Below are 25,012 nucleotides of genomic sequence, written 5' to 3' on the forward strand. Positions count from 1 at the left end.
CATTGAGACCCTGTCTCAAAACCAAGAACCATGAGGGATCAAGTGGTGGAGCGCTCGCCTGGGATGCAGGAGACACTGGCTTTCCTACTTTTAACAAAATGACTAAAGAAGAATAAGAGATGGAGGGGAGAGCCAAAGTGGACCAGCAGCCAGACTAGCGAGAGAGCGGGGCACAGAGCGAGCTGCCAGGGCTTCAGTGCCCACCACCACGAAGCAGGCATGGATTCAGGTGTGGGGGGGCTCTCCTGAGAAGAAGGATGGGTTAAGTATTGTGAGTGCCCTCTCCCACCTCTAAGGGAGCCATGGAAGTCCCTTCCTGGAACCAGGGTCTGAAACACAGCACGGTCCTGCCCCAGCTTGGTACAGGGCACAGACAACACGAGCTCGTGCTCCCCTCCTCAGTCGCTCAGATGGCTAGAGCACAGACTGCACTGCATGAAATCTTCTGGAATTTATTCTAGAGTTGTACTGTTAAGATTTACCTATTTTTGTTTTCTGTGTGCTGCCATAGTTCACCCTGACACTTTGATTCTCTCTCCTTTCTTTTTCTCTTTGTTTCTTTCTTTTGAATGGATATTGCAAGCCCAACTGGCCTCAGCTTCCCAAGTACACGTGGATGCCACTACTTTTCAGATATCACTATTGTTCTCTGTTGGGTACACACATTTGAAACAATATGAGTATAAAACAGAACAAATTCCTTTTACTTCTAGGTTTACATAACAAACCCAAAGAGACCATGAGAAGAAAAAGCTGGAGCAAAAAGGGGGTTTTGTTTTGTAATAAAAATTACACCACTCCTTACAGTATCCTATGATACTTATTAACATGGCGTGACGATTCTGCTAGCCATGACTGGGGGTCTGATTGAATATGATCCTGTTACAAGTGGAAGCTTACTCAGCACCCCCTAGCAGTGTTAAGGGTCTAACTGAGGACCTCGTGAGTGCTAGGCAAGTACAACACTACTGAACCACACCCCAACTTCTCTCTTTATGTTGTCATTTAATCAAAGAACCAAAACAAACAGCCAAGTCTGCCACCTCCCCACCCATCTATAATGGCTGCGTCAAAACACTGTAAAAAAGAAACAGATCGGAATGTCTGGTCAGTTCTGACTCAGGAAGCAGAACATCAGAATGGCCTGTTGTGAGACTTCACTTATGCTTCCTCGCCAAGCTGGCCTCTTGGTGACCTCTCTTCTTCAGTTCTACCCATGACTGCCACAGCAGCAGGCCTGGGATCAGAACCCACAGGCCGTTGAAGAACACCAAATAGATCCAAAGGTAGAGCCAGCTGTTGGTGTTGAGGTTGGGGCTTCCGACAAGCCACTCAGGGAAGAAGGTCATCCAGCAGCCATAGAGTTCACACACGCACAGGGTAATCTGTACGAAATGCCTGTGGGGAGAAGACGTGATATGAACAGACACAGCCTGACACTCTGAGTCAGCATCTTTCCTTTAGAGCGGCACCAACAGGCTCTACAACAGACGTCGGTGGGCTCCGGTGCGGTGCTTCTTCGATGGGCCATGTCAGCCTGGATAGGGAAGATGCTATCTCTCCGTGGGGAAGCAACTGCCCTATCTCAGGAGTGTTCTCAGGAGGACCTAGTGAGGTCACCTCTGACCCTCAAAGAGACGGTACGAATCTTGTCACTAGTCAGTTTCATCTGTGACAACAATCCTTCCTCAAAAGGCAGGTGGAGAGTAAATGAAAGACACCAGTAAAGGGTCTCCATTTCCTGTACCCGGCTCACAGCCAACGTTTGAGACAACACACATGTAAATTTGTAATGTGTCTACAATTGTAGTCATGGAGTCAAAATAACGTTAAAAGAATGGAGAAAAGTTAATTGTTACTGCTAATCAGCTGAAAAGTGGTGGGGAAAAGGTCTTAAAAGCTGGGAGCACTCTTTCCTATGTGAGACTTCACGGTAAAGCTTTACATCTTGTCTCAGAGTCTCACGGAAAGCTTTGTCTTATAGATAAATGTGCTTGCAACTGTGTCCAGGTGTCACTTGGGCAGCTAATGTCCCCTCCTTCTTGCTGGATGGGAGTGGACTCACCTGTAATACTTCTCCTTGACTATGGCGTAAATGAGGACCAATGCCAGGAACCCATCCAAGACAACAGTCAGGATTTCCAAAGACACAATGGTTGGATCAAAATACAGCCATCTTGCGTCAGCCTTGCCATATTCTTTCCCTAGGGACAGAATACCCGTGCTTAGTCTCTCAACTGGCAAGTGTTTCTTGTTAAGTTTTTAGGCAGTGTGCAGACTAATGGGCTATATTACAACAGTTTCAAACGAGCACGAGTGTGCTGTGTTCACCCTCACCGCCCCATCACCCTCTCTGCCCCACCCCCACCCCCGCTCTGCTGCTCTCTTTCCTCCTCTAAGTAGCAACTTTCTGTCTATGTAATATATGGCTTTTCATCTAGATTTACGGAGATGTGCTGTTTGCCCATTTATTGATTGCCTATTTATTGATTGCTTGGGTTCTGATACTTACTTTTTTGAGTTCTTTATCAATTCTAGTTAGAAATCTGTGCTGGAAGTGTGGTTAGTAAAGATTATCTTTCCCTCTGTGCTCTCCTCATTCTCTCACAGTAGAAATATTTAAATCTCACACCATCCCATTTGCCAATTCTTGCTATTATTTCTTGTGTTATTGGATGTCTGTTCAGAAACCCCTCGCCTGTGTCTTTATCTTGAGATGTTTTCCCTACAATTCTTTCTAGCAGTTTAGCATTTCAGGACTTAAGTAACTCCAGCTCCATGGAGTTGGCATTTATACAAGGCGAGAGGGTTAGTCTACCCTTCCTCACGTGGTTATCCAGTGCTCCCCGCACTGCTGTGGAAAAGGCCGCCTTCTTTCTCCCTAGGTGTGTTCCCATTACTGTACCCAACATCTGGGAGCTGCAGAGTGGCATGGCATGTTTCTGGGTCCTCCATTCCAGCCCCTCAGTCTATATGACTAGTACGTCTTTGTAGGCCAGGCTTGGGGATAGCCACTCTACAATCTCCACAAAGCCAGGGAAGCCTGGGACTTCTGCGCCCCTCACCCGCTGATAGAAGATAGAACAGCTGTCCTGCTTGTAGAATATGGTTCCCAAGCACATCATATTGTGCACTCTACCTTGTCACTCTTCGCTGTAAGCTCAAGGATTAAAATTTAGTTCAACAGAGTCAAATTTTGCAAGCACAATATCTACTAATGATTGTTCTAGAGCCTGGGGAGGTAACTCAGGTGGCACCATGCTGGCCTTGCTAGCATGAGGACCCGAGTTCAAGCTCCATCACTCACACCAAAATGTCAGGCAGAGGCCACACCTGCAGTCTCGGCCCTGGAAAGATGGGAGCAGGAGGCACGGAAGCTGCTGGCCTGACTGTGATAGCCTAACCGTGAGCCAGTGAAAGACCTCGAGTGACAGGAGGCGCATGTCATTTTGGTACTGAGGTTGTCCTTTACATACACACACACACACACACACACACACACACACACACACACACACACGTGCGCACGTGCACACACACATGCACACTCACACACACAACACATGTGCACACATGCACACTCACATACACACACACGTGCACACATGCACACTCACATACATACACACGTGCACAAATGCACACTCACATACACTCGCACATACATACTCACACATATATAACTTTAATCTTACAAATTAATGACCTTGCTGATGCATTATTCTTCCTTCAATAAAAAGTCTCTAAGTATAGTTTAGATATGGGAAATTACTAAGGACACATTCCTTAAACACACATTTTGTGGGACTAGAGAGGTGGCTCAGTGGCTAAGGGCACTTGCTACCATTGCAGAAGACCCAGGTTCAGTCCCCGGCACTGACAACCACAGCACATAACCCCCTTAACTCCAATTCTAGGTGATCTGATGCCCTCTTCTGGCTTCTGTGGGTAACAGGCATGCATGTGGTACGCACACATACATTCGGGAAAAACATTCATGCCCATAAAAACAATTCCTTTAAAACAAAACATTTTTGTGGCTGGGCATAGTGGCACACACCTTTAATCCCAGCACTCAGGAGGCAGAGGCAGGCAGATCTCTTTGAGACCCTGGCTCAAGAACAAAAACAAAACAACCCCACGACATTTTGTGATTTTGAATGTTTCCTCTGTTTTATCAGAGAGAAGGTTTTGCCTGCCGCATCACCCTATCACCGAGGCTGGCCTTGAACTCGAGCTATCCCTGCCTTTGCCTGCTGGAAGCGCCCACATATTTGCTAACTGGAGACAACTGAAGGTCTAGGGCGATGCAGCCTGGACTTCTGAGTGAACCCAAATGGGACACAGTGTTCAGCAGCAGCAGACGCCCCCCTCCCTGCACCCCAGGTAATCACCGGAAAACAGCTCACCCAAGGATCTTTCCAGACCCGGGATCAGAACATTGCGGTGAGTCAGGAAGTCCTTCGCCAGCTTGAGAGAGGGCTGTCCACTTCAGAGGCTATTTCTATTCCACTATTTCTAAAAGACTTATCGGAGTGGGAGTTGGGGGAAGAGAGAGAACGTGTGTGTGTGTGTGCCCAAAAGAGGGTGCTCAGTGTCCTGGAAGTGGGTCATAGGTGATTGTGAACTGTCCAGTATGATTGCTGGGAAATGAACTCAGTTCCTCTCTAGGAAAAGCGAGTGCCCTTAGTCACGAGCCATCCCTCCGACCCATGATTATTTTGTTAACTTTTATGGAACGCTTCATGAATTTGCATGTGATCTTTGAACAGAGGCTAGCCCAATCTCTGTATGGTTCCAATTTTAGTGTATGTGCAGCTAAATTGAACACCTGATTAATTTTTAACTGGTAAAAGTCGTACGAGCCGATCTCAAATGCTGAAAGTAAAAGAGTGGATATGTCTACCCACCCCCTTCAAGCGTGTCCACGTGTTACACTGAGAAGGTGTAACTGGTTAGAAATGAGCTCTGATGTCTGATTGGTCAGAGCAGTAGAAGCTCTCATCTCACAGTGGCCAGAGACAGGATGCCTTGAGACAAGTGACTCAGGTCTTACAAGAAAGGCTGTCTTGAAGGAGAGGCCACACAGGTGAAGAGTCTCTGTGTAAGACTATACACAACATTAGATTTTGGCAAGCCATCTGCATGTTCAGAAATAACTGTAGTAACTGGGAAGCAAGGCAGTATTGAAAAGAAAAACATCCCTAAATATAAATGTATAACCAGGAGGTAAAATAAACCAATTGAGGAATCCAAAATCTAGAAGAATCATTTACATAAAATGTCAATGCTTTAGGAAGGAAGAGGTCAGTGAATGTTTAGACATTAAAAACAGAAACCCGGGGCTGGAGAGATGGCTCAGTGGTTAAGAGCACTGACTGTTCTTCCAGAGGTCCTGAGTTCAAGTCCCAGCAACCACATGGTGGCTCACAACCATCTGTAATGGGATCCGATGCCCTCTTCTGGTGTGTCTGAAAACAGCCACAGTGTACATTATATGTAATAAATAAATCTTAAAAAAAAAAATAGAAACCCCCAAACCACCATCTCTACTCATTCCTTTCAATGATTATTTATGTGTATGGGTGTTTTGCTTGCATGTGTGTGTTTGTGTCCTGTGCATGCCTGGTGCCTGGCAGAGGCCAGAAGATAGTACAGATCCCATAGGACTGGAGTTATAGATGGTTGTGAGCCACCATCTATGCTAGGAATTGACCCAGATCCTCTTCAAGAGCAGCCAGTACCCTTAATCACTGAGGCATTGGGCCAGCCCCTTATCTAACAAGCATTTTTTGAGCACATGGGGGCTGTCTCTGCTGGGCCTTTGAAAATGTAGTTGCTAAGCCATAAGGTCTGTCTGAAAGTGGCTCACACTAGGAAGAGCAAAAGTGGTCCTTAGATTAAAAAATGAGACCCAGGAAGGTGCCCTAATGATTCTTCACCCTCTTCACCCTGCTGCCAGGAAGGTGCCTGACTCGGAACCTGCCGCTGTGACATCCACTCCCAGATCAGGGAAGAGGCCACTGCACTAAGCAGGGACCTCTGAGGGCTCAGCCAGGAAGACAGTGAACCCCAGGGCCTTACTGGTGGGCTTGGTAGGAACAGGATGGGGTGAGGCTGATCCCCTAAGAAAATGTGATGGATTCACCTGACAACTCTATGGCCCACTCCACAGTAACAAGCAGAATCGGGTCTCCATCATCAAGAGGACGGATGGCCAGTAACCCTTCTCTATGGAAATATTGGGGTGCCCTCCAGGTTTATTGCATGCCAAGGCATATGATTCTAAAATTTACTTACTGTTTTGCCTGCCATTGTTGTGGTTTGATCTGGGGACCAAACCTCCTGCCTTCTGCTTGCTAGGCAAGTCCTCACTGGCGAGCTACACACCAGCCCTTTGTGTTTTTTGAGATAGTGTTATTGTGTAGCCCAAACTGACCTCCAACTAGCAATCCTCCTGCCTTACTCTCCCAAGTGCTGTGATTAAAGGTGTGTGCCACCAGGCTTGCTGACAAACGAAATACTGAATCCTGAGTTCAGCCTTATATCCCAGGGGGTGACTGGGTAAAGAACGGGTGCCCCAAAGCAGAACAGATGCAAAGGTCCCAGGCCAGGAAACAGATGAGAGGTGAGTGGGGAAAGCTGAAGAGTGTGTAGGGATGGCGAAGAGGGCAGACAGATGGCCTGAGGCCCCGCTGTACACACCTGGTATGTGACCCTTGGGTGTGACCTTTGCTGCTGAACTCTACCTACTGCCCAGCCTGCTACCCCTGAGCAACCAAGGGTTAAAGCATGGTAAGATGTTCAGTTCCATTTATTCTGTGACTCAAGCTGCAGGAAGCAGAGGTTCAGAGGCAAAGGAGGCGAGGCCATGGCAGAAGGAGGCTTTCACAGCCCCGCCTCTGCTGCCGGCATGGTCCACCATCCAGGACGGCCAGCCTCTGGAGAAGCAGGATCTCTTGAGCATTTGCTTTCAAGATGAAGGGCAGTTCACCTAAAGGTGGTGACATAGAAAGGTCCTGTCAATCATCATCTTTTCATGGACTTGAGCCACACCTGGCTGTGCCCTTTCGTTGATGCCCAAAGCAGGGTAACCAGGGTGAGAGCTACAGCATGGCTTCTGACAAAGAGAAACCATAGAACACACATGAAAAGGAGTGGTTCAGTCTGCGTCCTCGAGCCTCAAGACTTTCCAGCCAACCTGAACCGAAGCTCTATACAGACATTCCCCACAAGTCTGGGAGCTATAGAGCACAGGCTTGGAGGGATCAAAGGCGACACATTGTGTTTTCGGAAGTAATACTGAACTGAGACAGTTCGATTCTTTGGACATTTCCTAAGGCTAACAGTGAGTAAGAGTGTCCACACAGGCCTTGGTGTGAGCATGTGATTCCAGGGCAGGATGAAAATAGAACGGGGCTGGGTGACATGGCAAGGGACACAGTACATGCTTAGCAACACACACAATCAGGAACACTGTACATGCTTAGCAACACACACAAGGTCCTAGCTCCACCCTCAGTACTAAAAGATAAGATAATAAAATAAAATAATAAATTAAGTCTGGTGAGATGGCTCAGCTGGTAAGGGCGCCTGTCACCAAGTCTGGCAACCTGAGTCTGATTCCAGGGGACCAAATGGTGGAAGAAGAGAACCAACTCCCAAAACCTGTTCTCTGTCCTTCCTTCATGGGCATGCACACACACACACGCATGCATGCGCACACACAGAAAATAAATACAAACTAAAGTCATAAAAGAAATAAAACAAAAGCATAAAACACACACATATACTTGCAAACACCACACGTGTAGACACTCAATAAATAAATGAAGATAAAATAAAAGCAGAGTAAAATAATAAGGAAAAAGAAAGACACACAGTACACAGTGCAGAACTGCAGACGCCAGACCTGAAGGCGGGTAACAGAGATGCTGGCGTCTGGCTCACCGACTTAACCGTATTGATCAGTATAGAACATTCTAGGAAGTCAATGTTAGTCGGTCGATTTACATTGAGTGTTAAGAAAATGGGGAAACTACTTGATAGCTCTACAGGGCAGGAAGAACTTGGAGGGTTATCTAGAAGAAAACAGGTATAGACATATAATCAAAAGTAAATTGTGGGCTGGAGAAGGAGCTCAGCAGTCAACATCGTAGGAGCTTTCTTCAGACCTGAGTTCAGCTACCAGCATCCACGCTGGGCAGCTCACAACTGCATGTGATCCAACTCCAGCAGAGCCTCTGCGGACACTGCCCACATGCACAGACCCTCAATGTATGAATAAAATAATTAAAAAAATAATATTTTTAAAATAAAGAACACAATTTTTAAAAGTAAATTTATATAAAAATATATAGGGAAACACCCAGTTTAAATACTGTAGGCCTTTCGATGCTTTTTTGTTTGTGTGTTTTACAGTGTTGCACAAAGGCTCCCACATGTCAGGCAAGTAGTTCACCCCTGAGCCACACCCAGCTGTACACACATTAATATATAGCTTTGCTGAGATGTAATTCACATGGCGTACAATCCCAATTTTAGAACATTCACAGATTTGAATAGACACAATCTAACTGAGGACATCTCAAAAGAGAAAGCCACACCCATGAGCAGTCATCCGCTGTCCCACTGTCTTCCCCAGCCCCAAGCAACCTCTAATTTGTTACCCGCCTCTAAAGAGTCACCTCTTCTGGACAGGCCGTGCACATGGAATCATACAATATGAGATGTAGACATTCAGTTAATTGACAGCCACTCTTGCCATTAATCTCCTCAGACATTTCAAATGCAAATGTTTTTAATTACTTACATAAAGATGCAATCAAGCCTTGGGAATCTGCAACATTTCCTACTATAGACAAGTAGACAAAAGCGCCTTCCTAGAGAGAAGAAAAGGGAGACAGGCTCTGTTTAGTCTCACCACCACAGGGCGGCACAGCAGACACATGGCAGTGCATGACAGCAGCCCTCCTCCCCTCGGTAAACTGTCCACACTTTGACCAGTGGCCTGGAGGACCACATCACCCCTGGAGGTTACCCAGATTGTGAAAGAACATGCCAAGCCTCATAATAAATGTACTTTTTAATGACTGGCATTGTAACATCAGTGATGTGTTCTTACATAGGAAAACCGAGTCGAAAATTCACGTAAGGAGAGTGCTTGACTGTTATATAGGAAAAAACTCAGTTCTAGGTTACTCTAAAAATCTTAAATCTTGGACAAGAATCTCACAGCAGTTTATTCTTTTAACCTTAAAAATAAAACAAACGTAGCCAGCAAACATCTATGGCAGAGTTGAGGGCCTTCCTGTGCTGCGAAGGGCAAATTTCGGGAGACTTTAAACACGTACGGGCTTTCTTCTGACATTTAACGATAACATGTCTGCAGTTATGTCAGTACACCCTCATTATGGAAGCATTTCTCTACCCTTTCCAGAAATCAAACAGCTAAAACGACTGGTATATCTGATGTGATGGTGGTTCCCTTGACCAGTTTTTACTGCAGGTCAATAGCTTTTCCTCATAAGACATTTAAGCTCTCGGCATCCCCTCTGCCCTCTGTGGTACCGCGTCTCCTCACTCTGGAGGTGCACGCACCTTCACACTGTGCGCCCTGGACATTTCTACTCATGCAGACCCCACCCCAGCTCTCCCAGCAGTAAAGCTGGGCTTCCTCTATTTCATACAGCAATGAAGCTCTTCTTGTGCAGAAACCTCACTTAATTTTTTCCTATTTAAGAATACGTCTCTGATTTTATGATGCCAGTTGTTGAAAAAAATCATTTATTAGACATAGGTATAGCATTCTTCCATTAATTAACCAAATGTGTGACTTCAGTCATGGACTGAAAGCGTCTGCCCACCCATTCATCCGTGTAGTGGAGGCTTCGTCTAAGAGCCCGTTCCCCATGCTCCCATACTCTCGTTCCAGCTTCCGACAGTTGCTTGCTAACATGGACGACAATGCAGACAGATTACATTCTCATCCTGGCTCTGTAAGCTTGTTTGCCTTCTCTGTTTTCTGTCAGTGGATTCTAAAACCGGAAGAGCCATTCCTACTGTGCCTGTAGTGGTAGTGTCCCCTGCAGTGGGCCACAGATGGTTTTTCTTTACTAATCTAGGGTCTTCCCTGTGTGGCACTGAGTGGTGAAGTTACAAGGGGAAGGTCCCTCCCTACCTGAGTGGCTCTAGATCAGTCTGCGTTAGTTTGCTTTGTATGTGAGCCAGGACAGAGGCCTGTGTTCATCCCACAGTGACTCTCTCTCTCTGACGTTCATGCTATCTCTTGAGGGTCCTTCAACTCTTTTTCCACTCTAATGTCTGTTAACACAGGCTTGGAAGGAAGCTGGTTCATGCTTGTTTTTCTTGACATTTTTTCTGGGTCACCTAATTAGTAAGTATGCTTTGTCCAAGTCCATCCAAAACGCATTTTCTTCACAGGAGATTTAGGCCAGGCATGGTGGCAAATACTTGTACACAACTTCAATGTCAGTGTGGGCTATACTGTGAATTACAGGCCAGACACCCCTCACCAGACACACACACACACACACACACACACACACACACACACACACACACACACCTGAGAGGCCTCTGGTTACTAGACTAGCTGAATGAGGTAATGAATATATTAGGGCTGTGGTTCTCAACCTGTGAGGCATGACTCTTTTTGGGGTCAGCCGAGCCTTTTAGGCTACCCTGGGATACAGAAGATCTTATCTTGAATAACTGAAGATTAGCAGACTACATCAACATCTACACCCACATTGGGATAACACACTGTCATCTCTCCAAGTTGCCACTGAGGCCAAGGGAAATACGGGAGGTGGCTGCTTTGACCAGCAATTCCTCTACCTGCTAGGTGACATCTGTTGTTTTGGAATAGTAATTTTGTGGGTGTGAGGTGGGATCTGTGGGGTTTGACTTGTAATTCCTTAATGACTGGTAATGCTGGGCCTCTCTGCATATGCTGGCCAACCATCTGGAATTCTTCTTCACTGAGATTCTATCTGTTGCCCATCTTTGAATCATTTCAACTTTTTTTTTTTTTTTTTTTTTTTTGGAGCTGGGGACCGAACCCAGGGCCTTGCGCTTCCTAGGTAAGCGCTCTACCACTGAGCTAAATCCCCAGCCCCTCATTTCAACTTTTTGTTAAGAATGTAAAACTTTAAAAATACACATATCAAAAAAAAATACACATATCACTGCTTGGTCCTTAGTCAGCTTTCTGTTCCCTTAACAAAGTAAGCCGGGTACTGTATACAGGAGGTTTACTAGATCACCATCAGTTCTGGAGATCCACGAGCACCACTTGGCTCTGGCACAGCTCTTGGCTACAGCTCAGCCCAGAGGTTGGCTTTCTGGTGGGGGCACGCATGAAGTAGGGAGATCACGTGGTGAGGTAGGAAGCCAGAGTGAGCCAGGAGCCAAGGTGCTCTTTTAAACAACTATTTTCTTTATACCCGATAGCATTATAGTCTTCCTAAGCAGTGATCGTGTACTGAATGTCTTGAAACTGAATAGCAAGGCTGAGGACTTGCGACCCTTCCCTGCTACCACACGCCTGGCTCCCAGCTCATTAGCCAGCTTTTCATCACCACAGCAGCACATCAGAGAAGGGCTAATTTCAGAGGAAAGAAAAAGTTACTCAGCGGTCGAGAGTCTAGATGGCTCGGCCTCTGGTGGATGGAGAACAGTGGAGAGCATGTGGAGAAAGAAGCGCATCTCAAACCAGGCCTGGTCTTTTTACAGCAATACTTTCCTGAGAGCTGTCAAGGGGTCCTACCAGGGATTCCATATCCCACGATGATCCAAGAACTTGCGATAGATGCTTCCTCTTCCAGACGGGATCTCTGGAAGGTTCTGTGACTTGAGCCTGGCCTGCTCTGACCATAAAAGAACTTGGGAGAAACACAAATGACTAAACCCAGGTCCGTGCAGCAACTACACTAATGTACGCACACTCTGTCCAACCACTAGCTCAGCAGGACACAGGAGGCAGAATCCGGTCCCAGAATGAGACCAGTGGCCCCACTTCTAATTCCTGTGGGATGCTGAACCAAGAGTGCTCTAACACTTTGTGTTAGTGAACTGTTCGGTTTTTTAGTTTTAAGTTATTTTAGGCTCTGAAGCATGAAGGTTTTTTACGTGGACATTTTCACAGCCAACAAAGACAGTTACTAGCTTCAGAAGTCTTTCACCATAACCTATGGTCCATATCCACCCTCACAGATTAATATCCTGAGTCTATGAAGAACTAAAAAAAGAAACGAAGATTAACCACAATTTTAACACCAAAAGAACAAGTCAGTGAATCAATCGGGAAGTGGACAAGTGATGTGAACAGTTCTCAAAGAAAGTACAAAGGGCCATAAGCATGTGAAAAGTCTCCAGAACCTTCACCAGTCCAAACTACATTGAGATTCTAGAGTACCTCCGAAGGGACAGCTAGCTGTGGCATATGCTTGGCTGAGGGAGCGGCACTATTAGGCGTGTGGCCCTGTTAGAGTAGGTGTGACCTTGTTGGAGTAAGTGTGTCACTTGGGGGTGGGCTTTGAGACCCTCCTCCTAGCTGCCTGAAGTACAGTTTCCTCCTGCCTGCCTTCTGAACAAGATATAGGACTCTCAGCATCTCCAGTGCCACGCCTGCCTGGACACTGCCATGCTTCCTGCCGTGATGATAACCGGCTGAACCTCTGAACCTGTAATTCAGCCCCAATGAAATGTTCTCCTTATAAGAGTTGCCTTGGTCATGGTGTCGTTCACAGCAGTAAAACCCTAAGATGCTAACATACTAAAAATAAGGCCTGAGGAGATGCTCAGCGGTTAAGAGTACTAGCTGCTCTTCCAGAGGTCCTGAGTTCAATTCCCAGCAACCACATGGTGGCTCACAACCATCTGTAATGGGACCTGATGCCCTCTTTTGGTGTGCAGGTATGCATGCAGAAAAAAGCACCCATATACATAAAATAAATTTAAAAAACCTACAAAACATAGGTGGGTGTGGTGGTGGCACACGCACACACCATTAGTCTCAGTACCCATGAGGCTGAGGCAGGAGAATCTCCAACTCCAGGCCAGCCTGAGCTACATAATGAGACCCTGTCTCAAAAATTAGTCTGACAAAATGACTAATCAGGTCCAGGAACTTCCTGAACAAGCCAGGTGACCTGTCTGATCCCCAGAACCCACAGAGAAATGACACGAGAACCAAGGCCACAAAGTTGTCCTCAGACTTCCATATAAGAGCCACGGCACGTATTCTTACATATGGTAGCAGTAACGAACGGTCCAGTGAAAAGCTACTACTGTAGAGGCTCCTTAAAACAGACAGCTATAGAAAAGAAATGTAACCAGAGTCAACATCTAATGGACAAGGACAACGCCCCAACTAGACATCAGATGCTACCAAGTAAAGAAAAATCCCAGTAATAGGCTGGGCATCTTTTTGAGTCACTGACAGAGGGGACCCACAGAAAATCAGCGAACTCTACAGGCCATTGCCAGAGCTGAAGGCTTCAATCCACAGCCTTACAGTAAGGCCTGTGCGGGGCTACCACACAGTCATGGCACAGAACATGGAGATACCACATAGTCATGGCACAGAACATGGAGATACCACATAGTTATGGCACAGAACATGGAGATGCCATATAGTTATGGCATAGAACATGGGGATACCACATAGTTATGGCACAGAACATGGGGATACCACATAGTTATGGCATAGAACATGGGGATATCACATAGTTATGGCATAGAACATGGAGAAATCTAGCTGGTGCTCGACTGGAAGCTTCGCCCAATGGCTGTTGTCCATAGTGCTAGACGGTGCTATGCACTCTACCGAAAGAAAAGGTGATATGAATGAATTATCATCTATGAAACCAGAGAGAAAGAACATCAAGTTGGGGCGGTATGGGTGAGGGCTGGAGGATATGGGAGGAGGAGTTGGGGAAAGAAGATTCTTAGAGTGTATGAAACTCCCAAAGGGGGGAAAACAGAAACCAAGCCAAAACGTATTACCTAAGCCCTCAGCATCCCACCCTGCTTACTCCTGTAAGCTTGAATGGGCGATGAGGGAATAAAGAAAGGACAGACACACAGACACACATATGGAGTATGATGCTTTCTGTACATGCTGTCAGCATTCACACACAGACCACAGGGAGGCGGTGCTAGCTCCCTGAGCCTGACCCAGGGAGGCTTTGCCATTCCCGTGGGTCTGAGGCCTAGAGTCCTTGACACAGCCATGTCAGTAATACACATTCACCCATGGCTTCCTCTACCCCTGTGCATGCCTTCGTGGTGAATGGCCATGGAGATGTTCATGCTGCTGTCTGACTGCAGATGGCGTAAGCTGGGCAAGGTTTCCCTGCTATCTAATGAGGTCTGCAGAAGGCTTCCAAGTCTGTATTCCAAGTTTGCTTATTTAAAAAAAGAAATGAAGGTTCTAGAAAGTGGGACATTTCCTATTGCAAGGTTAAAACAGGAGTGAACTAATTGTGTCTAACTGAGCAGCAAGCAAAGTGTCCTTAAAATCAACCATGCGCCATGGCAGAGAAAGCTAATGAAGTTCCTTCTCTCCTCAGGTATTCCAGACTTGTAGGTTTTAACAACGCATTTTATAGATTTCTAGAAAATTATGCCTGGCAAAGAGACTGTGTTCTGGGACTAAAACAAACAGGAAATGATATGTGGACTCATTTCAACCCTTAAAGAGACATTTAGCAGGAAAAAAAATGGTTTTACAGAAATTTAAAAAAAAAACAAACCATACTCGCAATGAGGCTAATTTGTATGTAAATGCATTTTGTAGTTTTAGCTTTCACGGTATTTGAATGAAGACTCAGAAAACAATGTAGCACTGAGAATGGAGTGGAGACCGAGGTGGGGGGAGAGCGGACCCTCATGTGACCATATGTGACATTAGTTCTTCACGGGCAACGGGTCTCAGCCCAATCACTGGGTTTGCCCGTCCTGGCTACCGCCTGCACCACTACTCACAGGAGCAGCAGCTGCTGCAGCCCCTCCCCCAGGCTTTACTGACTGTGTAAGTTCACTCTGGCTGCCACTCTCTACTGACGTGACCACTCTGCCCCAGCAGACGATGTCACCTGACATTAACCAGTGCATAGCGATGGCTCCTGCAGAGCCTGGGAGCCAGTCACACTAGTCACACCCGGGACAGCCAGCTTATCCCAGTGTTGGATTTAGGCCGAGAGAATATCTGACCTGCTGGGACAATCCTCGTTTCTGCTGAGACAGCCGTTCTTTGGTTAAGGACTAGAGGGGAAGCCTCGGAGCTCACTGTGACAGGGGCTCATGGCTATGGGTGCAGGAACAGAATGCAAAGGGACAGAGGGGACTGCAATCTTTGGTTTGGGGAAGTGCCAGGCACCCTGTGTCTTTGCAGCAAGAACCCTAGGCCGGGAATCATCTGGGAGCTTGTACCACTGAAGCATCTCAGCCAATCCCAGGGCGACTAATGTGCGTGGTCAGGTTTGAGAAACACTACTTGAAATCACTGGCATTTAATCCTCTAACCGTTTATTGTTAGTTAGAGGCAGGGTTTCAATTTGTGTCTGGAGCTAGCCTCCATCTCAAAATCCTCCTGTCTCAGTCACGCACTAGGATTTTAAGAGTGAGCCCCATCACTCCTAGGTGTACAGCAACCCTCTGAAGAGAACAGCTATGTCCACGTTTCATGGATGTGCTAGTTAGCATCAGCTGTCTCCATGACAAAGCCGGTAGTGAAGGAGTTTCAGATGAGGAGTTGCCTGGATCAGGCTGACCTGTAGCCATGACTCTAAGGGACTGTCTGGACTGATGACCTGGGAGAGCCCAGCTTACTGCAGGAGACACCATCCTGCCGGCAGGTGGAGAGATGTATCAGGAAGCTAGCCAATGTGCCTGTGTGTGGGCTAGCCAAGCAGCCTTTCATATGACTGCTACCTGGAGCTCCTGCCTGACTTCCCTCCAGGAAGGACTGTGGCCTGGGGATAGAAGGTGAAATAAACCCTTCCTCCCCTTCTGCGTTTGGTTAGAGTGCAACAGCCAAAAGAAGGCAAGCTAGGACAATGGATGAGAGAGAACAGGAGGTTCCATCCTCCCTTACCTTCTTCATTACAGGAACGCTGTGGGAGCGTCCTGCCTGTAGCTTCCTAGTGGGCAGAGGTCAGCACGGAGATTCAAGTGTACATCTGTTGTACCCACACCTCATATTCTTCCTTTCACCCCCAGAGCCTGCCTACTCAAATGGTGAAAGACTGGTAAGTAACTAGCCCTGGGTTTTGTTCATTCATTCATGCATCCATCCATTCATTCAAGACAGGGTCTCACTATAACAGCTCTGACTGTCCTGTAACTCACTCTGTAGACCAGGCTGGCCTTGAACTCTCTGAGGTCCATCTGCCTCTGCCTTCCAAGTGCTGGGACTAAAAGTGTGTGCCACCACATCAACCTACCCTATGTTTAAAGAGAACCTGCAGCAGGTAGGAGGGGGAAGGTGGCAAGAAGAATGGCAGCTAGCAATGTGAGTTTGAAACTAACCCGAGCTACACAGTTAGTCCACAGAGCCAGACACCATGTCTAGAAGCAAAACCACAGGGATTCCATTGTGCTTACTTGGTTACTGTGCTTATTTATTGGTTGCCTGATTGACTGGTTGATTGATTTTGGATGTGAGGCTGTGCTTCCTGGGTGTGTCAGAAGCTATACCTACAGTCTCACCAACATGACTGCCTAAACATGAGCTGAAGAAATACATCAAGGGCATGCGAAAGTGGATGAGAGAAAGCCTACAAGATCTCAACCCTACACAAAACGCAGGCAACTAAGGAATGCTGGGAGGGAGAGAAACCATCTTCCCCAGAGGAAAGCATATCAACTGATTATCTAATACCAAATGGTCAGCCCTGAAACCATACACAACAGCAAATGTATTTAGGTGTGCGTGTGTGTGCGTGTGTATGTGTGTGCGCGCACAGATATATGCATGTAACAACTGCTAATGCAAAAAGAAATCTTGAATTTGAAAGGGAGTAAGGAGGAATATAAGGGATGGCTTGAGAAGGTGGAAATATGTAGTCATAAGCCCCAGAAGAAATGAAATGAAATAGTTATTATTTTATCTTTTATGTACATGGTGTTTTGCCTGCATGTGTGTCTGTATACCATGTGCCTGGTGTACAGAATGGTCTAAAGATGGCATTAAGTCCTTTGAAACTGGAGTTAAAAATGGTTGTGAGCTGCCAGGTGGGTGCTTGGAATCAAACCTGGGTCTTTTATAAGAGCAACAAGTGCTGTTAACTACGGCACCATCTTTCTAGCCTGTCGGTTTTTGCAGAGACAGGGTTTTATGTAGCCTAGAGTAGCCTCAACTTTGCTATGGAGCTGAGGATGGACTTGAACTCCTGACTCTCCTGCTTCTGCCTCCCAAGCTCTGAGACCACAGACATTACCACACTCAGCAGCATAAGCAGTGCTTCTGAAGAATTCACATTCCTTTTTTATAAAAATCAAAACAAAACAAAAAAAGCAAATGCTGGATAAGGGTATAAGCATTTAGTTCTAGCACTTGGCGGCAGAGGCCAGCAGGTCCCTGTGAGTTCAAGGCCAGCCTGCTCTACATAGCAAGTTCTAGGTCAGCCAGGACTGCACAGTGAGAACCTGTCTCGACTTTTTAGAAAAGAAATGATTTTATGTCAATGGCAACAAAAACATTTAAATGAATCTGAAATTTTTAGTCCAAGGGGGAAGAAAATCCAGCTCAGGGGTCCGAGAGAGCCACCCCTGCAGACGCCCTCTGCTGTGTGGGTCTAAGTTTCACGGCAGCCAGGGTGAACACAGAAACATTCATGCTGTTACAGGAGAAAGTGTAAGCTACTTTGGAGGGAGAAACTAAGATTCTCTTGGCGTCTGAAGTGCCTTTCCAACATTTGTACACATAAAGGACTGCATTCTGACACTCAGCTGCAGACAACCATTGCTTTCTAGGTGACAGGGTTCATAATGTTAGAGACAACCGAACTCCAGGCAGCCAAAGGGCTGCCAATCTAGACAATCAAAATGGACAGACTCACTGAGTGCTCTCCTCAGGCCTGGCAACCTAGCAGCTGGGCTTCACAGCCAAAGCCTGGTACCCACAAGTCATTTCCCAGTCCTTGTACCAAACGAGATGAAGGTGGCAGTTCCAGGAAACTCCAGGAAAGGCAGAGGCTAGAGAGACAGAGTAAAAGGCAGCCCAGGAAGCCAATGATCTAACAGTGAGTAAAGAAAGGTATTTCAGGCACGGGAGTCAGAGATTAACATTCGAGCAGCATAAGGTGAGAGACAGCTGGTGTTGGTAACTAGAAAAGATTAACACCTATCACACAGACAAACCTGAAGGATCATGCATGCTGCAAATGAAACCCAGGCTCCCTGAGACAACTGTCCTCTGTCCCGAAGAACAAGCCTAAACAGAGCGCTGCAGGAACACATATGCTAGCAACAAAACCCCCAGAGGCTGATCAAAGGACAAGACGCCACAGCCCAGTCAGTCCCCAGATTAGCAAGGTAGTAAAAGGACCTTGTTCTGACACCCAGCCAGCAGACAGCTACTGTTGCTAGGGGGCACTGTTCCTCATCCCTCCCTTCCTTTCCTGATCTCACTCCCTAACTGCACCAGACTCAGCCCTTTCCTGTCTGAACCTGCTTCTTGCTCTCCCACACTCCTCTCCTCCTACCACAACTCAGCTGCTCTTTTCTCCACCAGCCTGCTTTTCCTTCTGCTGTTTCTTACACTCACCCCCTGTGATGGTTTGAATATGCTTGGCCCAGGGAGTGGCACCATTTGAGGTGTGGCCTTGTTGGAGTAGGTGTGTCACTGTGGGCATGGGCTTTAATACCCCAGTCCTAGCTGCCTGGAAGCCAGCATTCTCCTAGCAGCCTTCAGATGAAGATGTAGAACTCTCAGCTCTGCCTGCATCATGCCTGCCTGGAAGCTGTCAAGCTTGATGATACTGGACTGAGCCTCTGAACCTGTTAACTGGCTCCAATTAAATGTTGTCCTTTATAAGAGTTGCCTTGGACATGGTATCTGTGCACAGCAGTAAAACCGTAAGACACCCCTCAACCACACCCTTACCCCTTAACCCAACACTCACCCCTTATCCCAACACTCACCCTTTATCCCAACACTCACTCCTCAACCCCATACTCACCCTCAAGCCCACACTCACCCTCAAGCCTACACTCAGCACATACACAGCCCAGGTCGTGCCCACAATTAAGACCTGTCCACCAGTACACATCAATCTTCCCAAATCAACTGACACAATCAGGACAATTCCAGACGTTCATGCCAGAGGCTCATCTCCCACATGATTCTAGGCTTTGTGATGGTGAACATTCTTACTAACAGAGTCTCTACCCACCTATCTTGGGCTGGCCTAGAACTCACTATGTAGATCACTCTGGCCTTGAACTTGTGACAATCATCCTGCATCTGACTCCCCAGTGCTGGGATCCCAGGCATATACTATCACATCTGGTTTTTATGGGGTCCTGGGGATGGACTAAGGACTTCAAGAATAATAGTCACTCGCTCTCCCAAGTCTCTAGTTCACTGGGGACACCCAGAAAGGCTTGTCTACAGATCCTTCCTTGCCTCTCTTCCTGAGACAGAGGCCAGACCAGTAATAATGGCCAGCTCCAAGAGAGGCTGGGCAAGGGCAGGGATATGCGTGTTCATTCCACTTCTATGACTCACCTTGGAGAAGAGAATTTCTAGTCTCTAATGCCTGCCTTGAAGAGTAAAAGGAGCCTCTGGAAGGAGGGCAGAAGTTCAGAGAGACACCTGGCTTCTGGGGTCTCAGGACCCATCATTATAATTTCTCTTTACCCTCTGTGGTGGTTCGAATATGTTTAGCCCAGAGAATGGCACTATTAGGAGGTGTGGCCTTGTTAGAGTAGGTGTGGCCTTGTTGGAGTGGGTGTGGCCTTGTTGGAGGAAGTGGGCTTTGAGACCCTCCTCCAAACCAGTCTGTTCCTGGCTTCCTTTGGATGAAGATGTAGAACTCCTAGCTCCTGCCTGGACACTGGCAAAGCCTCCCTCCTTGGTGAGAATGGACTGAACCTCAGAACCTGTAAGCCAGCCCCAGTTAAATGTTGACCTTTATAAGAGTTCTTGGTCATAATGTGTCTTCACAGTAGTAAAACCCTAATATCCTATCTTCACCTTTATTGCTGTAAAGTTGTTCCAAGCTGTTTTGGGAACAAGAAAAAAGCCCAAATGTTTTCACCTGATTGCTCTGTCATTAGGAAACAGTAGAGCTATAGGAGTTACAAGCCAGAAGGAAAGGCCAAAGTCCCAAACGGGGAATGCTGTAACACCAGCCACACTGGGCTCTTACTCAAATCCTTCCCACTACATAAGTCACATTTACTACCTGCCATCCCAGCTCCCTCCTCAGCTAGACCATCAGTAGCTTCCCTGTCTGACCTCTGTTGGATTTTCCCCACACCTAGGCATAACCCTCCTGCCTCGTCTTCTGGCCATGTCTAGAAGGCTGTGCTCAGACTGCAGGACACCCTGCACCCACCCTGCTCTCAGTGACAGGACAAAGCAATGTGCCAAAGCACTGGAAGCATTTATTACTGACGTTTCACAACTGGGACACTTGGGTGAAGATTTCTTTGGCATTCCGGTGGGGGTGGCTGAGCAGAGCAAGGTAACCAAGAAGCAGAGACTGTGTCTGTGAAGGCCTCTACTCCAGCTTCCTCCTGTGTCCCAATACCTCAGTCCCTAGTCTTTAGGATGGCACCGCCTTATCCGAGGAAACCCTTTCAGAGATGCCTTCACTGATACACACAGAGGTGAGCTCTACACACCTCCAGGAAATTCTGAATCTAGTCAGGTTGATGTTCACGATTACTTGGAACACTCTGGTTGGACACCTGAGGTGAACTGCCCTTGGGAATGCATGGTTTAAACCTCTGTCCCAGAGACACGATCTTAGTTTGGTGGCAGAGAGCAAACTTGGGAGGCTTAGGGAGGTAATGAAGGCAGCTCAAGAGTGTGAGGGCACTCGGTCCTCCTCAAGGCTTCTTTGCAGTATCAACATATCCTATATTTTTGAATACCCGAGTTGGTGTCCAAAGACTCTGCCCAAAGCATTGTCAGTAACAGCAAAAAATGTCCACTAATAAGTTATTTCCCTTGAAGCCTTTGTTTAAAGAATTGATTTTTAAGCAAACACTTGAGTACACATAATCCCCCAAGGGACAAAGGCAGTAAAACAGGTACAGTGTGTGTATGTTACCCCAGCACTTGGGAGCCAGAGGCAGAAAGATTAGAATTCCAAAGCTCTCTTTGGCTGCATAGTAAATTCAAAGCCAACATGAGACCCTGTGTCAAAAATAAACAAATACCAGATCCCACTTAACAGAAAATATATAGCTAAAACATTCCAGAAATGATTAAACTCCATTAATGTGGGCCAATGAGATTCTGAGGGCTGTGTCTCAGTTTCAGAGAGATTAAGGGATCGCTCAAGTGGTTCATGTGAGTGGTCACTTCCATTGGTGGAGAAAGGTACGCCTTAGGTGGGAAAAGCTAAGCCAGGGCCATCACAACAGAGCAGGCAAACCACAGGCTCTATAGGAGGCTTCCTCTAGACCTGGAAGGGGGTCAGGGGAGACTAATTCCCTACATCAGACCAGGACTCAAAGTACCATGAATGGAGGCCTGTGTCATGTTACTGTATCTGTGTTTGAGAAGTTAACTTAAACTGGGTGGTGGACAAATAAATTTTTTGAAAATCTTTATACTTTCATATTTCTGGAATGTTTGATTTACTATGTAGTCAAAGAGAGCTTTGGAATTCTCATCTTTCTGCCTCTGGCTCCCAAGTGCTGGGGTAACACACACACCCTGTACCTGTTTTACTGCCTTTGCTCCTTGGGGGATTATGTGTACTCAAGTGTTCGCTTAAAAATTAATTCTTTAAGCAAAGGCTTTGAGGGAAATAACTTTCGCATTAACTATTAGGAAATAAGGAATCTCATCTTTGTGTAAGCGCTTGGCATTGGCTTTCATTTAACTGGCAATCCTCAGAAGTAAATGATGGCTAAACTGTGTGTTTATTAAGATAGTGGACTGTTCAGATGTCGAGTAGGTCAGATCTTGTCAAAAAAAGTATTTACGATTATATTTTTAGAAACCGGGAGGAGTCAGACATCAGAACTGCCTGTGTGCCCCTGCACTGATATAAAGTGGGCTGAGGGACCATCGAGATGGCTTGGGGATAAAGGCCCTTCTGCCTGAGTTCGATCCCCACAACCCAGCAGTGGGAAGGCCAGAAGTGACTCTGACTCTGTCCACTGCTCCCCATATGCAATGCTATAGCAGCTGCATGCCGCCCCAACTCCTGCCAGCAAGTGAGTGAAAAAGGAGTTATTCATTTTCTTTCAGGTGAACCTGATGGCCAGGTTATGTTCAATCTCCACCATCAGCTGTCAATTTGATGGGATCTATGGTCACCATGGAAACACTTCCCTGTCAGGGATTGTCTATACTAGGTTAACTGAAGTGAAAAGACCCTCTCTACATCTGAGTGGCTCCCTCCCTGGGGCCTGGGCTAAATACAGAGAACGTATCTACTGCTCTCTACTTCCTGACTGTAGCCTCCTGCGCAAAGGCTGCCTCCTGTTCTTGCCATGCCTTCCCCGCCACAGTGGAATAGAGTCCCTAACAGCCAGTCGGAACGAACCCTTCCTTAACTTTCTCTCCTCGGGATCTTACTGCAGCAATAATACCAGTAACTAAACAGAAACTTGGTCAACCTGACCACAAGGTTCTTGGGCCTTTGGAACTGAGTTATAAGAATGTGAACGGTTTGAAACTTAGGGCTAGAAAAGCTCTACAGAAGCTCAACGATGTTCTAAGAAAAGTTTAATTAGAACAGTCTGGTAAAAGTTTGGAAGATAAAGTTACTGAGAGAAATGAAGACAGTAGAAACCTGGGTCATGAGATTCCAGAGGGGAGGAAGACCTCTACTGCAAACTGGGCTAGAGCCCATTCAGGCTGTAGCCTGGTAAAGACTCTGGTTGCATTTTGCCTGTATCTTGAGGACATAAACTGGAAATGCATACACTAAGGAAGAGTGAACGACAGATTATTGAATAATGAACAGGCGGTTGAATAAATCAGGGGAAGTTTTTAAAAGATCTCAGAATTAAATGAAAACTCCTAAGAGGGAAGGTTATAGCTTCACATTATAGTGCTTACATTAAAAAAAGAAAGTCAGGAAGCCTGAACAAATAACTTAATGATGCACCTCGAGAGTTTGGAAAAGCAGGAATAGCCCAAAGTTCAAAGCAGTAGACTGCAAGACATACTAAAGCAAGGGAGGAAGTAATAAAATAAGAATAACAAAAGAGAATCAATAGGACAGATTATTACAAAAGATTAATAAGATTGACAAACCCTTTGCCAAACTAATGAAAAGACAGAAGAACCAAATTAATAAAACTAGGGATGAAAAAGAAGTTACAGACATCAAAAAATTTCAGAAAATTGTATGGACATATTTTAAAAACCTATATTCTATAAAATTAGGAAACCTACAAGAAATGGATTTCTAGATATGTTTGAACTAAACGGTTAAATCAAGTTTAGAGGGAGGAGGAGGAGAAATCCTAGCAATTCTCAGTTTGATTCTCAATTCATTTGATAGACCAGGCAGTCCCTGGGGAGTAGGGCGCTCCATATGAACTGGGGTCTCCATCAAGGCCTAAGGCTGCGCCTACTGGGCGCCAGAGACATCAGGGCCGCGGGGCTCCCACTCCTCTTCACTCGGGCGGAGCCCGAGGCAGGCGGCGACGCTGCGACACTTACCAGCACGAAGTGCACCAGTGAGTCGTAGCAGAGCCAGGCGAGCACCCAACGCTCCACCGCGCTCCGCCCGCGGCCCAGACGCAGGCCTAGCGTGCACCCCGCCGCCAGTAGCGCTGAGCACAACAGCAACGAGGACCCTGCCGCCGGGCCCAGCGCCCAACGCTCGCCCATGGTTCCACAGCACACCGGATCGAGCCGGGAGCTAGCGTGCTATCCGCTCGTGGGCGGAGCTTCTCGTGGGCGGGCCTCCGAGGGGCCCGGCCTTCCGGCCCATTGCCCTGCCTGAGCAGCACATTTCGGTCCTAATGGTTCCTGGACCAGGTTCATGCTTTACATATTTAGCTGCCTCCAAAAGATACAGTAAGTCTGACGTCAAACGAGGTTCAAAAGGTTGAGCCACAAAGTGACGTCCAAACGGTGAGGATTTTTGTCCGGAGATGGTAAATCTTGAAACAAAAAATTCGAAAGAGGCTTACCAAGTCTTGCCAAGGAGGCCCAAGCAAAGTCATTAACGGCCTCTCAACCATTGTCTCGTGTTTGAGTAGTCTTTGTAGTGCAAGCTAAAATGTTAATTAGTATACAGCCCAGGCTGATCAAGTTCAATGTTACTATCTGTCTCGACCTCCTAAGGGTAGCAACTCCAGGCAGGAACCCTGCCCCCACTCTTCCAAGCTTTTAAATTCCATGCAGATGACCGACTCTATTTCTGATACTTAACCCTCAAAAGTCAAATGCTGTTTGCCTCCTCTGGGAACATGCTTCAGCGGCATAGCACTTGCCTAGCAACCACTAGATTCCTAGGTTTCGGGGATGGGGTAGATTCTGGGAAAGGGGAAGGCAGTTGTTTAACGGAGTTAATTCCAACTTTGCAACAGAGGACATTTCTGCAGGTTGGCTCTGGCAGTGTGAGCAAACTGAGCACTTCTGCGCTTTAAAAATGTCTGGCTAGGAGGGTGAACTTTGTTATGTGTATCTTAGCAAGGCTGAAAAGATTGTTGGCATATGTTCAAAAACCTCCGCCCAGCCACTTCCTCTACTATAATACTCGTGGCAGATAACATTGGCAGACATTCTCTCTTTACTCTATATTACTACTCACTTACACTAGAATATAAACTTCACAAG

At 46.7% G+C, this 25,012-nt stretch overlaps 1 protein-coding gene across 1 annotated transcript; it reads right to left on the reverse strand.

Moving 5' to 3' along the window:
• Positions 1-677: 677 nt before the first annotated feature.
• Positions 678-24,075, reverse strand: Ebpl (EBP like). The gene is made up of 4 exons (NM_001108381.1): positions 23,888-24,075; positions 8,813-8,882; positions 2,066-2,204; positions 678-1,398 (listed from the first exon to the last, which is right to left on the reverse strand). Exons 1-4 carry the CDS (start codon positions 24,056-24,058, stop codon positions 1,158-1,160), a joined length of 621 nt encoding a protein of 206 aa, NP_001101851.1. The 5' UTR covers positions 24,059-24,075; the 3' UTR covers positions 678-1,157.
• Between the last annotated feature and the right edge of the window lie 937 nt (positions 24,076-25,012).

Source organism: Rattus norvegicus, chromosome 15 (assembly GCF_036323735.1).
Source record: "Rattus norvegicus strain BN/NHsdMcwi chromosome 15, GRCr8, whole genome shotgun sequence".
NCBI classification, from domain to species: Eukaryota; Metazoa; Chordata; class Mammalia; order Rodentia; family Muridae; genus Rattus; species Rattus norvegicus.

Excerpts from the sequence above, each read along its gene's own strand:
- Ebpl (NM_001108381.1), bottom strand. The coding sequence starts at position 24,058 with ATGGGCGAGCGTTGGGCGCTGGGCCCGGCGGCAGGGTCCTCGTTGCTG. Across the intron at positions 2,205-8,812 it reads AGGCTTGATTGCATCTTTAT|GGAAAGAATATGGCAAGGCT; the intron begins GTAAGTAATTAA and ends TTCTGTCCCTAG. Across the intron at positions 1,399-2,065 it reads GTCAAGGAGAAGTATTACAG|GCATTTCGTACAGATTACCC; the intron begins GTGAGTCCACTC and ends TTCTCCCCACAG.